Below are 21,570 nucleotides of genomic sequence, written 5' to 3' on the forward strand. Positions count from 1 at the left end.
AAATTTCTTTGTAGGGAAATCAACATGAACATTATTAAATTTCACATAGAAGAAAATATTGTGGGCGGCATAGTTGGCCAATTGTTGTATAAAAATGGCATAAATATTGTCAACAATGATTTGGAATCCTATAGAAGTCTACCGGCTGAAACCAATGTTACTCTTAACTCCCGGTTTCGCAGTCGAAATCAAAGACAACAGATTAGAAAACGTTTGCCCAGACGTTTGGTACAAGATAATAATATAAAACTGCGCTACATTATAGCCAATCAGCAGGAAGTTATCAATAAAATTACAATCACCGAAGATGGCACATTACTTACCTTGACGGGCTTGGACCGTGAGGTGAAAGATAAATACGACTTAACGGTTATAGTGGAATACACAACTGGTTTGGTTAGTGGAGCTGGTATTTACCAAGTGGAAATTAAAGTAGATGATGTCAATGATAATCCACCCGAATTTGGTGATCTCAATTATATGGGTCTGATTAAAGAGAACAGTGTAAAGGGTATAGAGGTGGCCTTAAATAAACCTGTTCTCATTTCCGATAAGGATTTGGGTAAAAATGCTGAATTTAAAGTCATGCTGCAGGGTGATTATAGTGATATGTTCAAGGTGGAACTAGTGCAATATGATAATGCCACCGTCTTAAATACTCCGCAAATCTTTGATGTCTACAATTTGACCGAACAGTGGACAGAGGATTTTAAATATCTGGAAATGCAAACCGATTTGAAACCCATCAACTTGAAAATGAACAATCAACCATTTTTCAAAATTTCCTATTCCGGCTTTAAGCCTTTAGATCGTGAAAAAGAGCAAATTTATTCTTTGAAAATTCTGGCTGTTGATACAGGAGGTTTGACTTCTTATGCCAATTTGAATATTCTAATAGCAGATGTTAATGACAATGCGCCCATGTTTGAAAGGATTTCAGTATTTAAAGACTCGAAAGTGGAAATTCGAGAATATACCACCGACATGGAGATATATTTTGTGGAATCATCTACCAATCTAATGCCTACCATGGCCTCTTTGTCTTCGAATATAGTAATACCTCCATATTTCTTACCCGGATCTCCCAGACTGCATACAGGAGAAGGTAGTTTCAATAATTCTCAAGCACCCAGACCACGCTCTAGATCAAGAATGCGTGCCAGATCTAGGATAACTAGGGCGATGTTGCCTCTACATAAATGTCCTTTGTTTGCGGTCTACGAGGATACCCCAGTTTTAACCAAGATTCTGCAAGTTACTGCCACAGATGAAGATTTTGGACGCAATGCCCAAATTCATTATGAGTTGGCTACTGAGCATGTGGATCGTTTGATGGGTGTTCAATTGACTAATAAACATCATAATATTAAGTATTTTGCCATAGACAAATTAACGGGAGAGGTTATGATTAACTACCCTTTAATAGCCAACATTGAAGTAATGCTGAATATCACTGCTTCAGATATTGATAATTTGCAAGATTCCACCTGCTTAAGATTTGTGGTAATAGATGTGAATAATCATGCTCCTGTTTTTAAAAAATCTTGGTACAGTTTTGATACCCAGGAGGGAGATTATAAAGATTCGGTACTAGGTCAAGTGGTGGCGGTAGATTTGGATTTTGGTGAAAACTCGAATGTTTCGTATTCGCTCAGTGAAACAGATTTGCCATTTAGAATTAAACCCGTATCGGGTGTTATTAAGATTATAGCTTCTTTGGATCGAGAAATCAAAGACAAATATACCTTCCAGGTCATAGCCTCAGACAATGCAGAGCCCTTATACCGACTCTCTTCCTCCGTTGAGGTGGAAGTAAATGTTTTAGATTTAAATGACAATAGACCTGAGTTTATTGGTTACGATGATGTTACCAAAGCCGAGCTTTATATACCCGATGTAGCGGATAGAACTATGAAGGTGCCTTTATACAAGGCCTATTTGGATCGTAATACCAAACCGGGTATGTTTGTTAAACAGATTAACGCCCTAGACAAGGATTACATAGGAAATGGCAATGGTTTGGTATTGTATTCTTTGCTGCATCAGGAAAGCCATGGTGTGCCCGTTTTTCATATAGATTCCAGAGAAGGTTCCATAACCACCATTAGCAACTTTAAGGGCTACAATGATTATGAACATTTAAATGTTACTGTCATAGCAGCAGACTTGGGTAGTCCCTCCTTAAGCTCCACAGCCATAGTGTTGGTAAACCTGCAAGGACAGGCTATAATAGAGACCACCACACCTAAGCCAGAGGAAGTTATTAACTTTCAAAATGTTACACTCTTTCAACATCAATACTATGAAATACAATTGTTGGAAAATAATGAAGCACCTACCGAACTTTTAAAAATCAATTTTACTAAGGAATTTAATCCAGAATCTTTGCGCTGGTCTTTGTGGGTGGAGGAGGGTTTAGATGCCCTAGAAGAGGGTCAGGTGTCATTTGAATTTGAGCCCAAGACTTCAATACTTTATGCCCTAAAATCATTCGATCGTGAGCAAAACGATCATTATCAGCTGCGCCTTAAAGGTGAAAAACCAAATCGAGAGGCCAGAACTTATGCTCATTTATCTTATCCAGTCAACGATGAACGTTTGGAGGGCTTGGAAAACACCGAATGCCGTTTGGTGTTGAAGATTTTAGATGAAAATGATAATGCTCCCAAATTTAAACAAAGCGGACAGCCCATTATAGCTGTAGTGCCACGTTCAGCCACTTTTGGCTATCCCATTACCCGTGTAGAGGCCATTGATCCTGATATGGGCTTAAATTCTGAAATACGTTATCGTTTGCTTAACGAACATTCACGGCTATTTGGTATCGATGAGTCATCGGGCAAAATACGTTTAATTGCGAATATAGAGCCTTCGAATGATCGTGTTTATGGTTTTGATGTCAAGGCCACCGACCGTGCAGGGGCTGATGATGGTCGCAGTAGTATTGTGAATGTTTTCGTCTACATAATCGATGAAAAGAAACAAGTGCGTATTGTGGTGGCTGGCAAACCGGTTGAGGTGGAAAAGAAAATCGATGCTTTAATGCAGGGTCTAAGTGAGGCAATTGGCATGGAAGTTAGGGTGCGTTTGCTGGAGCCTCACATTGGCGGATTGGAACCGGCGTAAGTTTTTAAGTTTACAAATATGTTGTATTTTAAAATAGAATTTGTTTTGTTTCTTACATTAATTTTATTTTTGCAGTACTGATGCTTACATCTATGCCGTCGATTATCGCTCAAATTCTGTAGTTGAAATGGAACAGCTACAAGAGTAAGTTTGCTTTTCAAACTCATACCCCCATATAAAAATCATCTATTATTATCCAATTTTACAGATCACTGGCTGCCATACAACTAGACACCCTGCAACATCATCAACAACAGCAGCTTCTGCAAAATAATCCCGATGGACCCTGGGATTCCAGTAAGGCAATGCCACGCATTATAGAATTGGCTGAATTTGGTCAAATGCCTCGTAAGTCCACACATAGTGCAACGTTCTGGAGCAGTTTGGAGATTGTAGCCATTGTTTTGGTGGCGTTTTGTGGCATTGGAGCAGCCCTCACAGCATTGTGCTTCATGTGTATGCGACAAAAACGGTAAAATTTTAACAAATTTAACTATTTTGCAATAATTTCTAGTTTTTAAGAGCAACATTTTAATTTTATATTAAAACAGACTGATGATTTTACAATTTCCCACTTATTGCTAAAACTGAGAGCATTTAATTAAACATAAGCATTTTTTTATTAGTAAATAGTCAAACAACTTACATTTTAAGTTAAATGAAAATAATACAACTCAGAATAAAAACTGTTCATTAATAAAAAAAGAGAATCTTGGAATAGTTGTTTTAATTAGTTGTTTCATTAAAAAGTGGTTATTGGTAAAAACAATTGCAGTAATCAGTAAAAAATAACGGTACTTTCTATATTAGTAACAATTTAACCTCATTTCCAAAATGAAGAAATAATAATACAGGCATTGTTCTACAAACAACAAGAAACAATTCCAAGCTTCTCCTGTTAAACAATAAAAATATGCCAATAATTCTAACAATTTTCCTATTGTATATATGAATGTATTTAGCAGCGAACATGTTGCTTGTAGATGTTGCTCTGTTTGCAACACCATCATCACACGCACTAAATTCAATATTTCTTTTTAACTCTTTCAAATAGTGGTCTCTGGTCACAACAAGAATTTCCATCATCCGAAACGGGTTTAACATATACCATAGCACGTGCTGGTCTAGATTCATGCCGCAGACGCCATCATCAAGCACAAACAGTAACTCCAGATCCACATCATCAACAACTACAAAGACAAAGTCAACGTAAATATGCCAACTTATTCTTAATCGTTTGTTCTTTCTTTCTTTTTTTATGGAATTTGAAAAGTTTTTCCTTTAACTCTATAATTACTTGTTTTTTTCCTTATTTCTTTAGAATCTTTGTGTTCTTCTGGCAAGACACAATCGACAGCGGTGGCAACACAAAAACTATCTCAAGACTGGACTGCAGCCAAGTTGCAAACACCGCATCATCAAACAACACAACCTCTCAGTCAGACACATTCTACACTATCGAAACAACATTCTTCGTCTCACTATCATCATCCTCATGCCCATCATCATCATAGTCACAATAATAATCCACAATCTCAACAGCAAAACACTCAGCATCAATATGTGCCTCAAATACAACATCAGCATCAACATCATCATCAGCATTTAAATAATGAGTGAGTTGCACAGATTTTTATCTATTTTTTTTTTTAATTTAATTTATGGATTGGTTATAAAATGGCACAATTTCTTTTACATTAACATGGTGAACTTTTATGAATTTCAATGGGTAATCTATGGCACGATGTTTATAATATATATAATTTTATTTAAATCTCTTAAGGTACGCTTGATCATTGATCATAGGTAAGGTCAAATAAACTTGAAACTAAAGATTGAAATAAATCTAAGCTTTTTTCGTCAAATGTGAGCGTGTACCTTTATACATATATTTTAATCCATTGATATTTTAAGGTTGTAATTAAAAGATAATTTTAAATTAAATTCTTTTCAATATTACTAAACAAATAACGATATTTATATAACCCCCTGTCTATACTCGATAAATTTTTATCATGATAAACGTCAAAATGGTTGTCAAGATAAAAAATTATCAGGTATAGTTCCCATTTATTAGTATTATTACTTCGTTATGACAAAATTGTTATTGCTTTTGCACAGACAACTTTGTCTTGACAATAAACGTCAATCATTGTTATGATAAATATTTGTCAAGTATAGACAGGGGGTAAGGATCTGTTTATTACAACCGGAAAAATCTTTAATAATTGTTTGTGAAAAATACTCAAATTTCTAAATGAATTTTTCGTTTGGAATCTGTAAACTAAGGTTAATTATTAACCTGTTGAAATTTGAGCAAATAAATGCGAAAGCCTGCTAGTGTTAACTTTTGCATATCACCAAATTGGGGAAAACATTTGTTAACACGTGTTTTTTTCCAACAACAAATTAGCCATAACATTTTTTTTTTTCGTAAATCAAATTTTTTTACATAAAAAAAAATTTTCTCCAAAAAAATATTTGCAAATCTTTATTTTAAAGTATACTTCGACACAGCCGAATATAGCTCTCTTACTTGTTCTCTTTTAACAATGTCCCAATATCTTTCCCTGTCTTGTTACTAAGATTCCTAATGTTCCGGACTTTTTCCAAATATTTTTACCAATTTTGAACTTTTGAAAATTTGTACGTCTTGAAATTTTGTATATAGGAACCTCTCCCTTTGTGTCGATCCATTAAGAAATTCTAATTTTATAAGGGAGGAGGGAAATAGGTAAAAACGGGTGAAATCAGTATTTCAACACCTCCGGAACTAATAAAGATAGCACCAAAAATCCAATTTAATTTGAATTTATGCAACAAATAAAACGAGCGAAAACCCAGTTTTGGTACTTTTTGATATGGGATACAAAAATTAAAGAAATTAAAATGTTATTGTTGTCCTTCTAAAAAAATGTCAAATGTATTTTGGCACTTTTTTGAAATTTGAACGGTCCAATTGATCATCCCTCATTTTAGTTGTACTTTTTTACAAAAATATTTTTAATGAAAAAAAAAGTTTTTGTACAGAGGGATAAAAATGTACCAAAACGGGTAAACTACTGATAGTGCGGTACTTTTTGAAATATAATGGTTCCTTAAAAAATTTTCCTTGCTAATTCGAAAATGGATTTTTTGAAACTTTCGAATTCGAAATTTCAGTTTTCGGATTCAAAAAGTAAAAAATGAGAGTGTTTAATTGTTTTTTTAATTAAAAAAATCAATATCAATACGCGATTTTACATGTAGGAAGGTTTTTTTTCTGCAGGTACAGGTAAAACATTTCAAATTGCACCCATGATTGCTGATTGCTAAAAAGTAGCTGAATTCTTCATGATATTTTGCTCACGAATGTGACATTATTCGTTTTTCTGTAAAAAATCTGAATTTCCCAGCCGATAGTTAAATTTTCCCGAAAAAATTTCAGGTTAAATTAAAGACGTTTACTGTACTGTACCTTCGCCTTTCGAAATAATAAAATAAAATTTCCTTTTTTCACCAAATAAAAAAATGTGTATTATTTAGCACACGCTAGTCTTTTATTATAAACTAGTTGACCGCCCCGGCTTCGCCCGGTGGCATTTACTAATGTAAATTCCTCAAGTTTCTCCAACCCAAATACACCTGCCTGTTCTTATTTATTTGCAAATAAAATATATAAATTTGTACTACATACTTTAGGGAGCTTTTTTTATTACAGTTGACTGGACTGAAAAAAAAAATCCGTGTTTTTCCCCGAATTTTTGAATTTTTTTTTCTTTACAAACCATCTCCTGAAAATTTCGAATCAAATAAAAAAAAAATCAGCCAGATCGCTCCAGCCGTTCTCACGTGATGTCATTACATACATGGACCATTTCATTTTTATATACATATATAGATAAGTTGTATTTGACCGTTAATCGAACAACAATAAATAAAGTGTTGTTTTATAAAATCTTCCTAAAATTAGTACGTAATTCGTTTCCAAATTAAAATTATCCAACTTGAACTTGTTATTATTTTCTCTAAATATGGATTCTTTAGAAGTTGTAATTGTAAAAATCCAGTTTCTTAATAATCGAATTTTTCTGTTGTGGCCGACAATTTTTAGTTTTTTTTCAATTGCCACAACAACAATTTTAGTGATCACAACAAATCGGTTTTCTTACTACAGTAACAAGATTTCAAATCAGATTTAAAGTACGTATGTTGACGTATGAAATGTAAAGACCTCCTTTGCAAGCACTCTTTAGTCAAAATTTCTTGATTAACTAGCTTCAATTCCTGCAGCTATATTGCTTGCCATACCAGAAACTTTTTGAGAATTTCTTATTTTCTGATCGAATCTTAACTTTTTTCTTCAACATTTTCTCAGGTGTCAGCAACAATAAATCTTTGAACTGGAAGTCAATAATGTCGTTTATATACAAATAAATTTCGGAGGATATTTCTAAGCACTTCATTATAACTTTATTCGATTTTGGGAGGTCATTTACAAAACATTCTAATGTACATTCAATCATTCATATCGCAATTATATTTTGTACATATCGGACAAGTTGTTTAATATTTATATACACTGCCTTAAAAGGTCAAATGTTTCTTTTAAGACTGTTTCAAATTCCAAAATTGTTTCCAGAATTTTAATGTATAATTTTAAAGAAAGATGTTTTTATACCCTTCACCTTCGTGAGAAGGGTACATATAAGTTTGTCATTCCGTTTGTAATTTCTACATTTTTCATTTCCGACCCTATAAAGTATATATATTCTGGATCCTTATAGATAGCGGAGTCGATTAAGCCATGTCCGTCTGTCTGTCTGTCCGTCTGTCTGTTGAAATCAATTTTCTGAAGACCCCAGATATCTTCGGGATCCAAATCTCCAATAATTCTGTCAGACATGCTTTCGAGAATTTTACTATTTAAAATCAGCAAAATCGGTCCACAAATGGCTGAGATATGAGGAAAAAACCAAGACAACCTCGATTTTTGACCTATTTATGACCTATATCTGGATTACTAAGACATTAATATAGACAATATGGATATCTAATGATAGATATTTCAAAGTCATTTGCAACGACGTATATAAGACCATAGTAAGTTGGACCTACAATGGGTCAAAATCGGGAAAAAAAATGTTAACCCTAATTTTTTTTTTCACAAAAAAAATTTAAAAAACAAAAAAAAAAATTAAAACTTAAAAAAAAAAAAATTTAAATAGCAACCGAAAAAAGTTTTTTAAAAAAAAATGAAAAAAACAATGGAAAAAAATTTAATTTTGTTTACCTAAAAATATTTAAAATTTTGAAGTATAACTTGGTGAAGGGTATATAAGATTCGGCACAGCCGAATATACCACTCTTACTTGTTTATTTTAATTTCATATATTCCAAAATATAACGATATAACTGAATTCCATTTCGAAAGTTCTATGTTGAATTTGCAGGAATAAAACACTGCCTTATTACTATGCACAACTTTGGATCAAGTCCAATTATATAGCCAAAGAACGTTTAATGACGATTCATCGAATTTTAGATTAAAAACGTTCAGGTTGATATGTAAAAAACACTTTTAATTTGTTGCTTTAAATCAAATTTTACTAACTATTCATAGCGTTTAAAAGTTAACGCTAACGTTAATTTGGATTATTTCGGTAACGGTAGCATAGCAGTAACGGTATTTTAATGATAACTGTAATTTCATCCTGATTTTAAATATTAAAATCTACTAAAATTCAAAATAAGTCTATAAAGGTGGTATTTTTCATCTAGTAGATTTCATTCAACTCAATCATTGAAATAAAAAATTTTTATAACTTCAAATTATTTTGGAGGTAACGGCATTTGCGATTGTATCGGTAAAGGTATTTCAGCGGTAACTGTAATTGATCTGAAATTATATTTTAGGGATAACTGTAGTCAATCTTGCTTTAAATCCTTTTAATACAATATTTTTGGTGCTATTATATGGTTTTGGAAGTTATGTAAATATGAGAAAAAATTTCCTTAATTTTAAATTCTTTTTGGTGTTTGGTGAAAAAATTCTAATAAACTAAGAACAAATGAAATAAACAAATCTGTGTGTGTTATAGCCAAAGACAACGTGAATACATTGATGTTCCTTTACCCAAGTCTGTAGTGAAATCAGCAGCTTTAAGAAATGCCAGCAACTCCTTGGAAGATGAGGGCAGTAACACCTCACCATTTGTATTGAAATACAATGCCTGTCAACCCGTAAATAATCTGTGAGTATTTAAAATTTCATGCAGACATATTAAATTAATTATGACACAACAACATTTTTCTGAAGCTCTCCACATTCCTTTGAAACCTCCATGTTTTCCTTACACTCCAATGGACAAGATTCCGGTGTAGATTTTCTTAGCAGTCGTGAACTGTATGAAACTTCACCAGATTCATTTGATTCTCAAGCACGCAAGGGCTCTCTGTGTCCGCGTCATGCCAAAGAGCATTTAACTCTGAAACATAGTAAATCGAATTTATTAACAGCAACCAGTAAAATGGATATTAATAATACAGATTCTAGGTAAGTATGTATTTTTAAACTTGTCCTTGTTGAAAACTTACTTTAACTTACTTTTTTTTCAATTTCTATTTTAAGTGATAACTATGAAGATTCTTTACAAAATGATGATGCTTTAGTGGTCACCAATTGCCGCTCTCTGTGCGATCATCATTTGCAGCAGCAGCACCAGCGCCATCAAGAACTTTATCAAAATTCACAATTTGAGAAAAAGTCCTGTGTACGCCACTCATTTTCGGGTGTCAAAGATGATTTGATGCAGAGCTCACCACGAATATCATTGAGATCCCGTGGCCATATTTTACGCAATTCTATGAATGATTTAGAAGAACGTCTGCACAATTTAGAACAGTCATTTAAGAGACCCACAGATTATGGTAGCAGTAGTAGTAAAAATAATAATAATAATTTGAATAATTCCTTAAAGTTTTAAAATTTAGTCTAAAATTAGTTCAATAAATTAATGTAAATTTAGTTGTGTAATATTTTTTTTTTTAGTTAAACTAGTTTATGTATTAAGAATTTTTGTAATTATAGTTAGAGTAAAGTACCTGTTACATAGAGACAAGATGCTTAATTTGTAATATATACATGATTAATTAAATCATTTGTAATTTATTAAACTATTAGTTGTTAAACAAAGAAAAATTATGAAATAAAAAATTATAGAAATTATTAAATTTGAGCTTTCAAATCCATAAGCTTTCAAAATCATATATGCTAAAGTACATTTGTAGCTTATTTATCATCACTGATGTTTGTTTGTGAGAGAGTTATTCATTATATTTTCTTGAATAGTTTTCTCTTAAAAAGCTCATTGTTCAATTCAGTATGATTGTTTACTTGAGAATAGTTTTTTTAATAGTTTGCTCTTAGAAAGAGCAATACAAGAATGTAATCAGTAAAATGAAAATATTTTTGTTAATTCTTATTACTTTACTTTTTTCATTCTGACTATTTTGCAAAAAAGTGAATAATTGTATTCATTCCGTTTGTATTTATTTTTTTATTCATTCCCAACCCAATAAACTGTATTCAGGATGTTTATGGAAATCGAATCGATTTCATGATGTCCGTCTGTCCACAGTCATTAGAATTTGGTATTGCAAAGTTAGTGTTTTTAATTTTCCGACCTTTTTTGATTCGCGGGAATCGGTAAATTTTTTTTTTACATTCCCTCGTACCCGGCTATTCCCGAAATATATAATGATACTGTAAATTAGGAATAATATACCCAAATTTCATATAAAAACATAGTGTTATTTATAATCATTATATATAGAACTTCGTAGTAATTAATTCAATTTGAGCTTAATTCACAAAAATCTTAATACGTAATTAAATAATGTCAGCCTTTCATTCCATAAGTCCATTCCCAACATCTAATTATTTTGCTTCATTCAAAAGTTTTTGTTTAAATTGAATTAATTTTGAACATCAGAATTTTGAATAACAGAATTTATTCAAACTTTGAATGATTAAATTTTTGTTAATTCAAATCTACGTACTTCAAATTGAGTTTACATTTTTTATTCATTCAAGTTTGTTTTGCTTTTAATCATTTACAAATGAATTGAAAAAAATTGTCTTAAGCCTTTTTGAAATCGATTTGAATTGAAGAAAAATTTAATCATTCAATTCATTTTGTTATGGATTTGAAGAAATTTATAATGAAATTAATTCTATAATTCAATACATTTAACTCAATCGTTAAGAGACAAAACTTATTTTGATCTCGAAAATGCAATTAATAATTAATCCTTTGTTATATCATGACCGTTAAGTGTACTTCCACAATTTTGCGACCCCATAAAGAATATAAATATGTATATACTCTGACGTCTTAGCGAAGAAAGCGATGTCCGTTTGTCTTTTTAAATTATTGTATCATAGCTTTGTAACTTGTTTTCTTTGTAGTTTCATCAGTTTTTAATTCCAGGGATTCCCGACTAAAAATCCCGGGAATCGGGTAGTGAAAAATTAGCAAAATTCCCGGGAAATTTGTACCGGGAATTCCAGGGATAAAAACTCTAATTGCAATTTAGCAAAATCAGGCCATTATATTTTGGAAAATGGAACTCAATTCTGTCTGACATATTTAAATATTATTTAAAAGTTAATAGGATACATTTTTTCTTTAAAATATTATTCCTCTAGTCCTAAGATTTTCAATAATACCAAATACATGTACCCAGTGCTTATATCTACCCTTTAGGAGACTCACAAATCTGAACTGCCCTTGAAATTTTTAAAGTTTTTAGTGCAATTTTTTTTATCATAACTCTGCCATTACCGATTTTGCTGAATTTCAATATTCAAAAATAGTCTATCTGCAGTTTCATTTCTACTGAAGATGGCTATTGTTGAATATAAGTTGAAGTATGAAGTTTATAAAATTGAAAACTAAAACATAAATATTTGTTTCTTTTAAGATCTTTTAAAAATAATCTTAAATGATAAATATTGGATATTGGAAACCAAATTCACAGTTTAGTTCCTTATAAAGAAAAATTTTGAATTTCTAATACTTTTTGTCAATTGTTATTGTCCCAGTTCCACCCATTTGGCATTCTTAACTTTAAAACAAAAACAATACATCACATATATTTACAACATTAATATGGTGCATCTAATTTTATTTAATAAATACTGAGTATATGATTTACAAACTAATAACAAATTATTCCTTATTCATCCATTTCTTCACATCCTTGCAACCTTCCCAGTTTTCCTCGAAACCGGGAGCAGTGGTCTTGCAATGTTCATACCATCTCTTGACATTGGCATATTTGCTGAAATCAAATTCAGCCACATCGAAGGTACTAACAGTGGCCAACAAAGCAAAATCAGCAATAGTCAAAGAATCACCGGCAGCATAGGTATTGCCCTCCAAGAATGTATTCAAGAAATCAAAAGCCACCTCAATTTTGGCAAACATTTCAGGATCGGCTGGCAATTTTTTCATGATCTGAGGATAGTAATAGTTGGCGAAGGACATGTACATAGTGCCCATGTCAAAGTATAAACGTTGATTGACCACAGCCTTTTTCTGGGGACACTTGGGATACAAAGAGTCATCCTTGCCATATTTCTCCACCAAATAGGCCATAATGGCACGAGATTCCCAAATGGAAAAATCACCATCAACCAATGTGGGAATGGTGTGTTGAGGATTAATTTTCACGAATTCTGGTTTCAAATGTTCACCGGCCATTAAGTCCAAATATTTCTTATTCAGCTCAATGCCAAGGGCCTTGGCAGTCATTAAGACAGAGCGGCAGGGTGCAGAAAGGGGTAAATAATAGAAATCCATGGTAACTAAAATTAGATAATAGCACACACACAATTAATATATGAGATTATTATTAGGGCAATTAAATATAATTACTAGTTGTATATAATATAAATCATAAATTAATGACCGGAAAATTATCTTGATATAAAGCATCTGGCCAAAATGTTTAAATTATGCCAATTATAATGAAATTATATAAAAACTATGATATTACAATAATTTGTAGCTTTCAAACTATGTAGCAATGTCTTATTAACTTTGATATAACATTTATAATTATTGACACATTTCTTAATTTGAATTACTTTTTTTATTGAAAATTTCTTTAATTTTTAAGAGATTTTTATATTACTCTTCAAGTTAACTTAACATACTCTTTAAATATTTGAATTTTTTTCTTTGTCTTAATTATTCTCTTTTTTCTAATTTTTTTTTTCTTCTAAAATTAAATAATTTTGCTATGATGTCACTTTATCTTGTTGTCTGAATTTAATTTACCTTATGATTTTAGTTGTGCACTATTTGAGAACTAAAATACGACTGTTTTGCTGCGAATAGTTTTTGGACTATTTAAGTTGCTTTTTGTTATACAAATCTAATGGTTTTTTTTATCTCACTATACGATTTCATTTATTATTGGGAGTATGAGCATGGAATACTCACACTAACCGTCTGTCTGTCTGTCTTTTATTTATTGTTCATTAAAATGTTGTAGTTATAATTTCTAGAACATGCAAATACAAACATTTAATATTCATGATGATTTGACAAGATATGGTTTTTTTAGTTTTTGGTCACGAAAGAATATTTTGCGGGTGTACTATTTTTGTAATCAAAATTAAAGTTAAATTTTTGGAATAAAAAAAAAACTAATAATTAAAGTTTTAATTATTACACTTTATATGCTAGAATCTTAATTTCAAACCTCAAAATATGTACTTGTAGTTGTATTATTTTCCAATCGATTTACTTTGTTGAAGATTCTTATTGAGAATTTGTTTTATGTTTATCCTGAGAGAGTCATATTAATCATAATATTTTATATTTTGTCCCACTTTTACAGTAAAATATTTATGTACATCTAAAACGAATTTTAATCACAACACTTTTTCCAATTGTAAATATTTCATAATTGTAATTTATAATTTTTAAATCGTATTTCCAATTCTATTTCTATTAGTAGTTTCTGAAATGCAAATGGAAATTTCTAAAATACAATTTAAAAATTCTGAAATATAGATGAAAAATTCTGAAATATAATTAGACATTACTAATTATATTTCAAATATTGGAAACGGTTTAGTTTTTGAGTAGAGGAAAAATTAGCCACTCAGTTACATTAGAGTCTTCTTATTTTTGAAATGAACAAAGCTAATCATTTGTAATAATCGATCATTTGAACAGTTATCAGTTAATTTAATTTTTTTTCGAGTTTATTTTCAACCAATAAACGCCACGTTTGAGAGGCCTGATTGCCTCATTACTTTAGGGGCAATTTAACAAGAAACGTAAATGATTTCTCACATTCACTATTTTGTTATAAAGGCTCTTCCATTAACCGCATCCTATTTTTAGGTGGCGAACATCCGAAATGTTCGATTTTCCATGATTCTGACGAATAAATGAAGCAGAATTTTGCCGATAGCATAATTTATGTTTGCTTTGAGGGCTGCTATAGTTTGTGGCTTATTCACACAGACCTGCGGCTTAAGAAAGCCCCACAAGGAAAAGTCTAAAGGGGTCAAATTTTTTAAATGCCGGTTTTGGCTTATAACTCGTTCTTTTATTAACAGATTTGAATGATTACTTTTTAACCGTTGTCTGGCAGCTCTTAAAAGCTGTATGTATATTCGTAATGTAAACAATTTTAAACGCTTTTACTAATTCCACCATAACCTTTATGATATGTGATTTTTAAGCAACCATCATTCGAAATTTCAATGAAATAAATGAAAGAAAGAAACATTGAACTTATTGATTTGCCTGCAGACTCACCAGATTTTGGTAAAATGTTGCACGTTTGTTACATAATTGAATCAGTTCCGTGATTAATGCGATATACATATCGATGCTTAATATAAAAAAGGCGTAACTAATTTTTTTTTTTTCAAAAATTTCATTGAAAAAAGGGTTATATAAATAACTTCATTAAAATAAAAAAAAACTTATTTTAAATGAGAAATAAAATGTGATGTTTCTTCTTATTAAAAATTGCATTAAAACTTTTTTTGTATCTAAAATTGTATGGATTTTGTTAAGTTTTTTCCTTCTCCTGTAAAGTAACAAAAAAATCGAGTTACGCCTTTTTTATATTAAGCCATCGATATGTAAATAAGGAAAAAATTTCATCGCATCGCAGTTATGATAGTTTCTAGAACTACTACGTATTTCCAGATGTCAAAATTAAATGGACTTTTTTATTTTAAATTTTATAGATCTCCAAAAAATTACTAATACATGGTCTTTACAATACTTAAAGATTTTTGTAGAGACTTATTTGAAGAATTACAAAATTTTTCTTGATTAAAATAATTTTAAATTTTAATTTTCCAGCAATGGATTTGAAAATGATGAAATCAATATTAAGTGATCATCATGTTTTATGAACATGAGGTGAATAGCGATAATTATTTTGTTGTCACAAATCTAAGTAATGTGACTTAATTTTCTAAAAAAAATACACACTTAATAATTTGCACCAAAAATATAATAATTCAAAATTCCCAAAAATTTAAAGCATTAATTATTTCCTAATTATGAATTGCCAATTCAGTTTAATTGCTATTCATATTTTGTCAAACTAATTAAAATGTGAAGGCGCATCTTCGTGTCTAGATTTTAAGACAGAAATTATTTCAAAGTAATTATTGCGTATTCTCTATAATTAATGGAAATTTAGAATTTACTTAAACAAATTTAAAACTTTTTACGAATATGCTATTTTAAAATTATGTCATAAGCTGATGTTTTTGACTTAATATTTTGAATTTTATTTGAGTCGTATGTATTAAACAGAATAAAATGTAACTTTTGAAAAATAATAAATTGACATTCAATGAAAATCAACACTGAAAAAGTTTTCGCAAAATTTCGCTAATTCCGGTTTTCAAAGACCCTTCAGCTCAAATAAGCTACAGATTTGCAAATAACCAAACATATTTTGAGAATGGATATGATTGGATTGATATTCAAAAAGCCAACAATTGAAACATTAGTCAAATATGGGTTAATATCATGGTAGAACCAACCAGGTACAATTATTAGGGAGAGTTTTCAATATTTACCCCTACAACGTCAAATAACGCATTTACTCTAATCACTTTTTATTTTGTTTTCTCAATGTTTTGCACGTTATATTAAAACTAACACATATTTATTTGGAAAAAATTTAATTTGAATTGAATATTTTAGGAAAAAAAGTAAATACACAAAAATTTGTTTATTATTTTTTTTTTGTCTTAGACATTTCGTTTTGTTTTTTTTTAATTTTCTTTTGTTTGACGTTATAGGGAATGTATAATTGAGAACGTACTTTCTAATAATTGTACCTTGCTTGTTCTGCTATGGGTTAATATCAATTAACTGTTATTACAGTACTTATTGAAATACAAATAAAAATAAATAACATTTTTATTAATATTAAAATAATTGCGTTTGTCACTAAATCAGATAAAAACCACACTAACAAACAATAATTCATATTGTATCAGATAAAAGTAATAATTGAATTTAAAACAAATTTCGTATTTTGTTTAAAATAATTTTTAATATACATACATATGTATAACGATATATAATGAAAAACATATAAAAATAAGAAATGATATAATGAAGAGAGGAGGACAAAACAAAAGCTAGTTGCTTTTGAGTAGAAAAAAAATTTATAAAATAAATATTAATAAAAACTTAATGTTTTTTAAAATTCATTAAGGTTTGTCCAAAAAAACTAAGCTTACTTGTAATTTAGTTTAAAAGTCTTGATGAAAAATGTGATGACTGTAGAAAAGTCCTGCTTTAATTAATCACTTAAAATTATATTGATACTAATTAGCAGAGTTGTAAAATATGGTTACTTTCAACTGCCCAATAGGTAATCGATACTTACTACCTTTGCCTTGAAGTCATTCCAGTTTTTTTTTTATTGTGTAGTAAATAATACATCTCTGAATGTATTAATAGTAGTAGTTTAGAAAATGTCTCTTCTTACTATATTTTCAGATTTTTCAGGTTTAATTAAATAAAACGATTACATATATATCCACATCGAGCACTTTGTCGTAGCTATCAATTATCTATTATAACTTAGGAGATATTCGCATTTGAAAATAAAATTTTCAACATTTTTACCCACCAGGTTTTTGATAACAGCGGCTCCAAATATTTTTCGATTTTCTCCATTTTTCTTTTATTGATCTAAAAACAAACGTATATGTCAAACAAATAGTGACTGCACGCAGAGAAAAAACATAGTTGTTAATGGTTACTGTAACCATTTCAATATTGTTACAAGTTTTTTAACTATATTATAGTCACAGTAACAATTTACATGATTGTGGTAACCATAATATGGTTAATTTACAATTCACATGATTGTATCAACCATATATATGGTTATGGTTATGATGAAAGACTTATCATATTATGTTGCTCTCGGCTTAAGGCTTATCGTAATCTGAGAACAACATATTATGATAAAACTATTCATCATAAATATGGTTGCCACAAACATATATTTGTTTACTGTAACCATATATATGGTTGATACAATCATGTGAATAATAAATTAACCATATTATGGTTACCACAATCATGTAAATAGTTACTGTGACTATAATATTGTTAAAAATCTTGTAACACTATTAAATGGTTACAGTAACCATGTTCAATTATATTTTTTCTCTGCGTGTGACATTGAATATTTTAAATGAAAACACATTTAAAAATTGTTGATACCGAGGGGGCCAGGTACATCCATAAAACGCATATTTTTTATGTAAAATTGATTTTTAGTGCAAAAATTCTCAAATCGTAAAAACGGCATCAAGATATAATTTGGATGGCCCATTATGTTCGTAATTATTTTGTAAATGGTTCCGATAACTCCGAGCCTGGTATAGATATTATAGCCAAAAAACTAAAAAATCCCATTTTTGGAATTTTGCAACACTTTTTCGGTAATTGCGGGATTCCTGATTACAAATTTCAAAATTTGTTTTTATTTTTCCATTTTCAATCGAAAAGTCAATATAACTATAAAGTTTCATTAAAAAATATTCATAAATAAAAATTTAATTTCAATTTGAAAATCTTATATCTTTGTAAATATTCCATGAATTTTCGGAAAACATTTTTCCGAAATCCCCAGGTTTCATGTCTGTACTCTAGGCGTTTTTCGCTCAATGCTCACTTCAAACGAATCTGTTGCATTCGATCCAGGTTCCCTTTGATGTGATGGTCTGATTTCAGCAGCTCATAATAGAACCTTGCTCCCAGCAAATATAGAACATTACCTTAGGGCCATGGATATTTGGCTTTCGGGTTATCGTAAAGGATCCATTTTTTCATCGCAAGTAATGATTCGGTGCAAAAATTATTTTTTATAACATTCAAGCATCATTTCGCACATACAAAATCGGTCTCACGGCTTCAATTCGTATGGTAGCCAATTTCCCTGCTTTTGAATGAATGTTGCTGCTTGAGTAGCTCCCAATGATTTTGCAAGCTCTTGTTGAGTTTTACAACAATCTTCATTGAATAATGCCTCCAATTCTTCTAACTTATTTGGCTGGCGTGGGCAATCTTTGTCTTCCATGTCAAAATCAGCACTACTGAACCGCACAATCCATCTCTTGCACATTGAAACCGATGGAACACATTCACCATAAGCTTTGGTGAGCAATCGGTGTGCTTCAGCGGCACTTTGTTTCAAATTAAAGAAGTAGGGTAAAACTCCCCTCATATGTCGATTCGTTGGCAAAAAATTCGACATTATCGTACTAAAAAAAAAATTTTTGTTTACACTACATATAATCTTCAATAACTAAGTAAAACTAAATTACAGATACATATGTACCCTTCAAAATTATATACAAATTATTAGAAACAGAAACTGCTTTTGAAAGATACGTCAGCTATTGTAAATCAGTCACACAATTATTTGTATGATATATCATTCTGTAGTCGAAATGATTTTCGACAAGATAGTCAGAAGAAATTTCTTCGATTCGAGAGTATGCTAAATTAATATCATATGTTTTTGTGATGAAAGTATTTCACAGATATTATGTTCTATGAATAATTCTGACATTCGCCAACGAATTCATATATCGTAATTTCGACAAATTTTCATCGCCAAAAACGTTTAAATGGTCATCTAAAAGTCCTAATGTTCAATTGTACTGAAATGTCATACAACTATTGGCACCCTTCCTTTTTGTACTACAGTAGTTTTGACGTTGTTTATACCTGCACATTTAAGATAAGTGCATAATACTTTTGGAAGCTATAACTGGTATTCATGAAAAAATTTTATTTAGCTGCCTAATACAAAATTAAATCAAAACAAAACAAAACAAAATAAGGAAAATACGATTTTGAAAAAATGAGAAGTTTGCAACTTCTTAATAATTTGAAACGTAGCTAAAATAACAAATTTGTCGTTATGTTTAGACGGAAAAATCACAAAGCTTCATGTAAATTATTTGCCGTTAGCTGCTTTTTTGGGCAGTAAACTTAAATGCATTTACCAGCATCAATAAGCACGTAAGTGTATTAAGGTTAACTGCATTTTTATCTTACCTGCACAAAATATCGTGCAAAGTTGGTTGTGCAGGTAAGTCAAAATTACTGTACTAAGATGTACTGACATGTTAGAAAGTGTTGTCAAGAATTTTATTAACAATGATAAATGGAAAATTTTGACCTTGAACTATTTAGAAAAACTTATGTAACTTGAATTCAACCGATATTTTGTAATAATTTTATGTAGAATAATTAAGTTTGTTTAAGGTCTTTTAATGGACTCTATATACCTTTTATACAACATTAAATAGTAATATTTTCCAAATGTATGTCCCCAATTTATACTCACTGTAACAATTTTAGAAACTTTTATTGCGCAAAGTTGAATAATTTTCAATAATGTTGACCTAGGCCATGATTTGTTATCGTATTCTCTTATTGTTAAACAAAGAAAAAAGACGTTTAAACATTAGGATTTTTTTTGGTTTTTTATTATTTAGTTTTCTAAGAAATTAGAAAAATATTGTGCAATTTTTTTTTTAAACTCTAATAAATTAAAACATAAATTATTAAAAAAAAATTAAAAAGAAATGAAAAACAAAAAAAATTAACTTAATTAATAAAATTTAGTTGAAGAATTTCTTGAATTCCAAGCAACCTTCCCAGTTTTCATCGAAACCGGGAGCAACAGTCTTAGCGTTAGCGTACCACTTGGCAACGTTGGCGTATTTGCTGAAGTCGAAACCAGCAACTTCGAAGGTGCTGACACTGGCCAACAAAGCCAAATCGGCAACAGTCAATGAATCACCAGCAGCAAATTGTTGACCTTCCAAGAAAATGTTGAAGAATTCGAAGGCGGCTTCGATTTTCTTGAACATCTCGGGATCTGCGGGTGCCTTGGCGAAGATTTGTGGGTAGTAGTAGTCAGCAAAGGCCTTGTAGAGAGTACCCATGTCGAAGTACAAACGTTGGTTGATGACGGCACGCTTCTTGGGGCACTTGGGGAACAAGGAGTCGGTCTTACCGTACTTCTCAACCAAGTAAACACAGATGGCACGAGATTCCCACAAGGCAAACTCACCATCGACCAAAGTGGGAATGGTGTGTTGGGGATTGATTTTCACGAATTCAGGTTTCAAGTGTTCGCCAGCTTGCAAGTTCAACAATTTCTTGTTAAGCTCAATGCCAAGAGCTTTGGCAGTCATTAAGACGGAGCGGCAGGGAGCGGAACCGGGCAAATAGTAGAAATCCATGGTTACTATAATTTTAGAAAAAATAAAACATAAATTAGAAACTATAGTTTCACAGCGGATGTTGCTTAAACGTTTTCTTTGTTTTGTTTTTTTGCATGTTCTAAGGCAATTAAAAATTCACACTAGCTAAGCTTTTCGAGAAAAAAATAACAGATTTTTTCCAACAACTGGTTCGAGAAAATTCTTTTTATTTTGTTTTAGCAAATAATTTAGCACCAAGTGTTTTTTGTTTTCTTTTTTGTTAATAAGTTTTGTAAAACATTTAAAACTTTATTTTATTTTTAATGAATTTTTAAATTCAACTATTTTTTCACTATTAAAAAAAACTTAAAACACTGTACTTTTTATTTTGCTTATGGCCGGTTTTATTTTTTTATAAGAAAACAAAAAGAAATCGTTATTTATTGATTCACTTACTTTTAGTGCTTGAGTTTGTCTTGGCTGTGAACGTTACAAAATTCAACGTACGACTGTCTGTAGCTTGGAGAGTTAGAGCTATTTAAACAATTCGATGGCGAATCCCCCATGGCCCTCTTTAGAAATCCACTATTGTAAACCCTTATCTCTGAACAAAAACTCGCTGCCTTAACAATCGTACAAACAAATATACAGCTAGTGATTTG

The 21,570-nt window shown here is 30.6% G+C and overlaps 3 protein-coding genes across 3 annotated transcripts in view; 1 reads left to right on the forward strand and 2 right to left on the reverse strand.

Annotated features, from left to right (window-relative positions):
- Nucleotides 1–10,091, forward strand: part of Cad89D (cadherin-89D) — a 54,714-nt gene extending 44,623 nt beyond the window's left edge. The window contains exons 7-14 of the mRNA XM_065503314.1: nt 15–3,122; nt 3,202–3,270; nt 3,335–3,598; nt 4,181–4,335; nt 4,448–4,742; nt 9,207–9,359; nt 9,425–9,661; nt 9,737–10,091. Of these exons, the coding sequence (XP_065359386.1) occupies nt 15–3,122; nt 3,202–3,270; nt 3,335–3,598; nt 4,181–4,335; nt 4,448–4,742; nt 9,207–9,359; nt 9,425–9,661; nt 9,737–10,091 (4,636 nt within the window). The remainder of the gene's footprint in view (nt 1–14; nt 3,123–3,201; nt 3,271–3,334; nt 3,599–4,180; nt 4,336–4,447; nt 4,743–9,206; nt 9,360–9,424; nt 9,662–9,736) is intronic.
- Nucleotides 10,092–12,251: 2,160 nt separating this feature from the next.
- On the reverse strand, nt 12,252–13,501 carry LOC135964081 (glutathione S-transferase 1-1-like). Its single transcript, XM_065516148.1, has 2 exons — nt 13,452–13,501; nt 12,252–12,976 (listed from the first exon to the last, which is right to left on the reverse strand). The coding sequence occupies exon 2, from the start codon at nt 12,969–12,971 to the stop codon at nt 12,339–12,341; it is 633 nt and encodes a 210-aa protein (XP_065372220.1). The 5' UTR covers nt 12,972–12,976; nt 13,452–13,501; the 3' UTR covers nt 12,252–12,338.
- A 6,676-nt stretch (nt 13,502–20,177) lies between these two features.
- LOC135964082 (glutathione S-transferase 1-1) lies at nt 20,178–21,547 on the reverse strand. Its single transcript, XM_065516150.1, has 2 exons — nt 21,365–21,547; nt 20,178–20,952 (listed from the first exon to the last, which is right to left on the reverse strand). Exon 2 carries the CDS (start codon nt 20,945–20,947, stop codon nt 20,321–20,323), a length of 627 nt encoding a protein of 208 aa, XP_065372222.1. The 5' UTR covers nt 20,948–20,952; nt 21,365–21,547; the 3' UTR covers nt 20,178–20,320.
- Nucleotides 21,548–21,570: the final 23 nt, after the last annotated feature.

Source organism: Calliphora vicina, chromosome 1 (assembly GCF_958450345.1).
Source record: "Calliphora vicina chromosome 1, idCalVici1.1, whole genome shotgun sequence".
NCBI classification, from domain to species: Eukaryota; Metazoa; Arthropoda; class Insecta; order Diptera; family Calliphoridae; genus Calliphora; species Calliphora vicina.

What these genes read in the sequence shown, in the direction of transcription:
- LOC135964082 (XM_065516150.1), bottom strand. Translation starts at nt 20,947, where the DNA reads ATGGATTTCTACTATTTGCCCGGTTCCGCTCCCTGCCGCTCCGTCTTA.
- LOC135964081 (XM_065516148.1), bottom strand. Translation starts at nt 12,971, where the DNA reads ATGGATTTCTATTATTTACCCCTTTCTGCACCCTGCCGCTCTGTCTTA.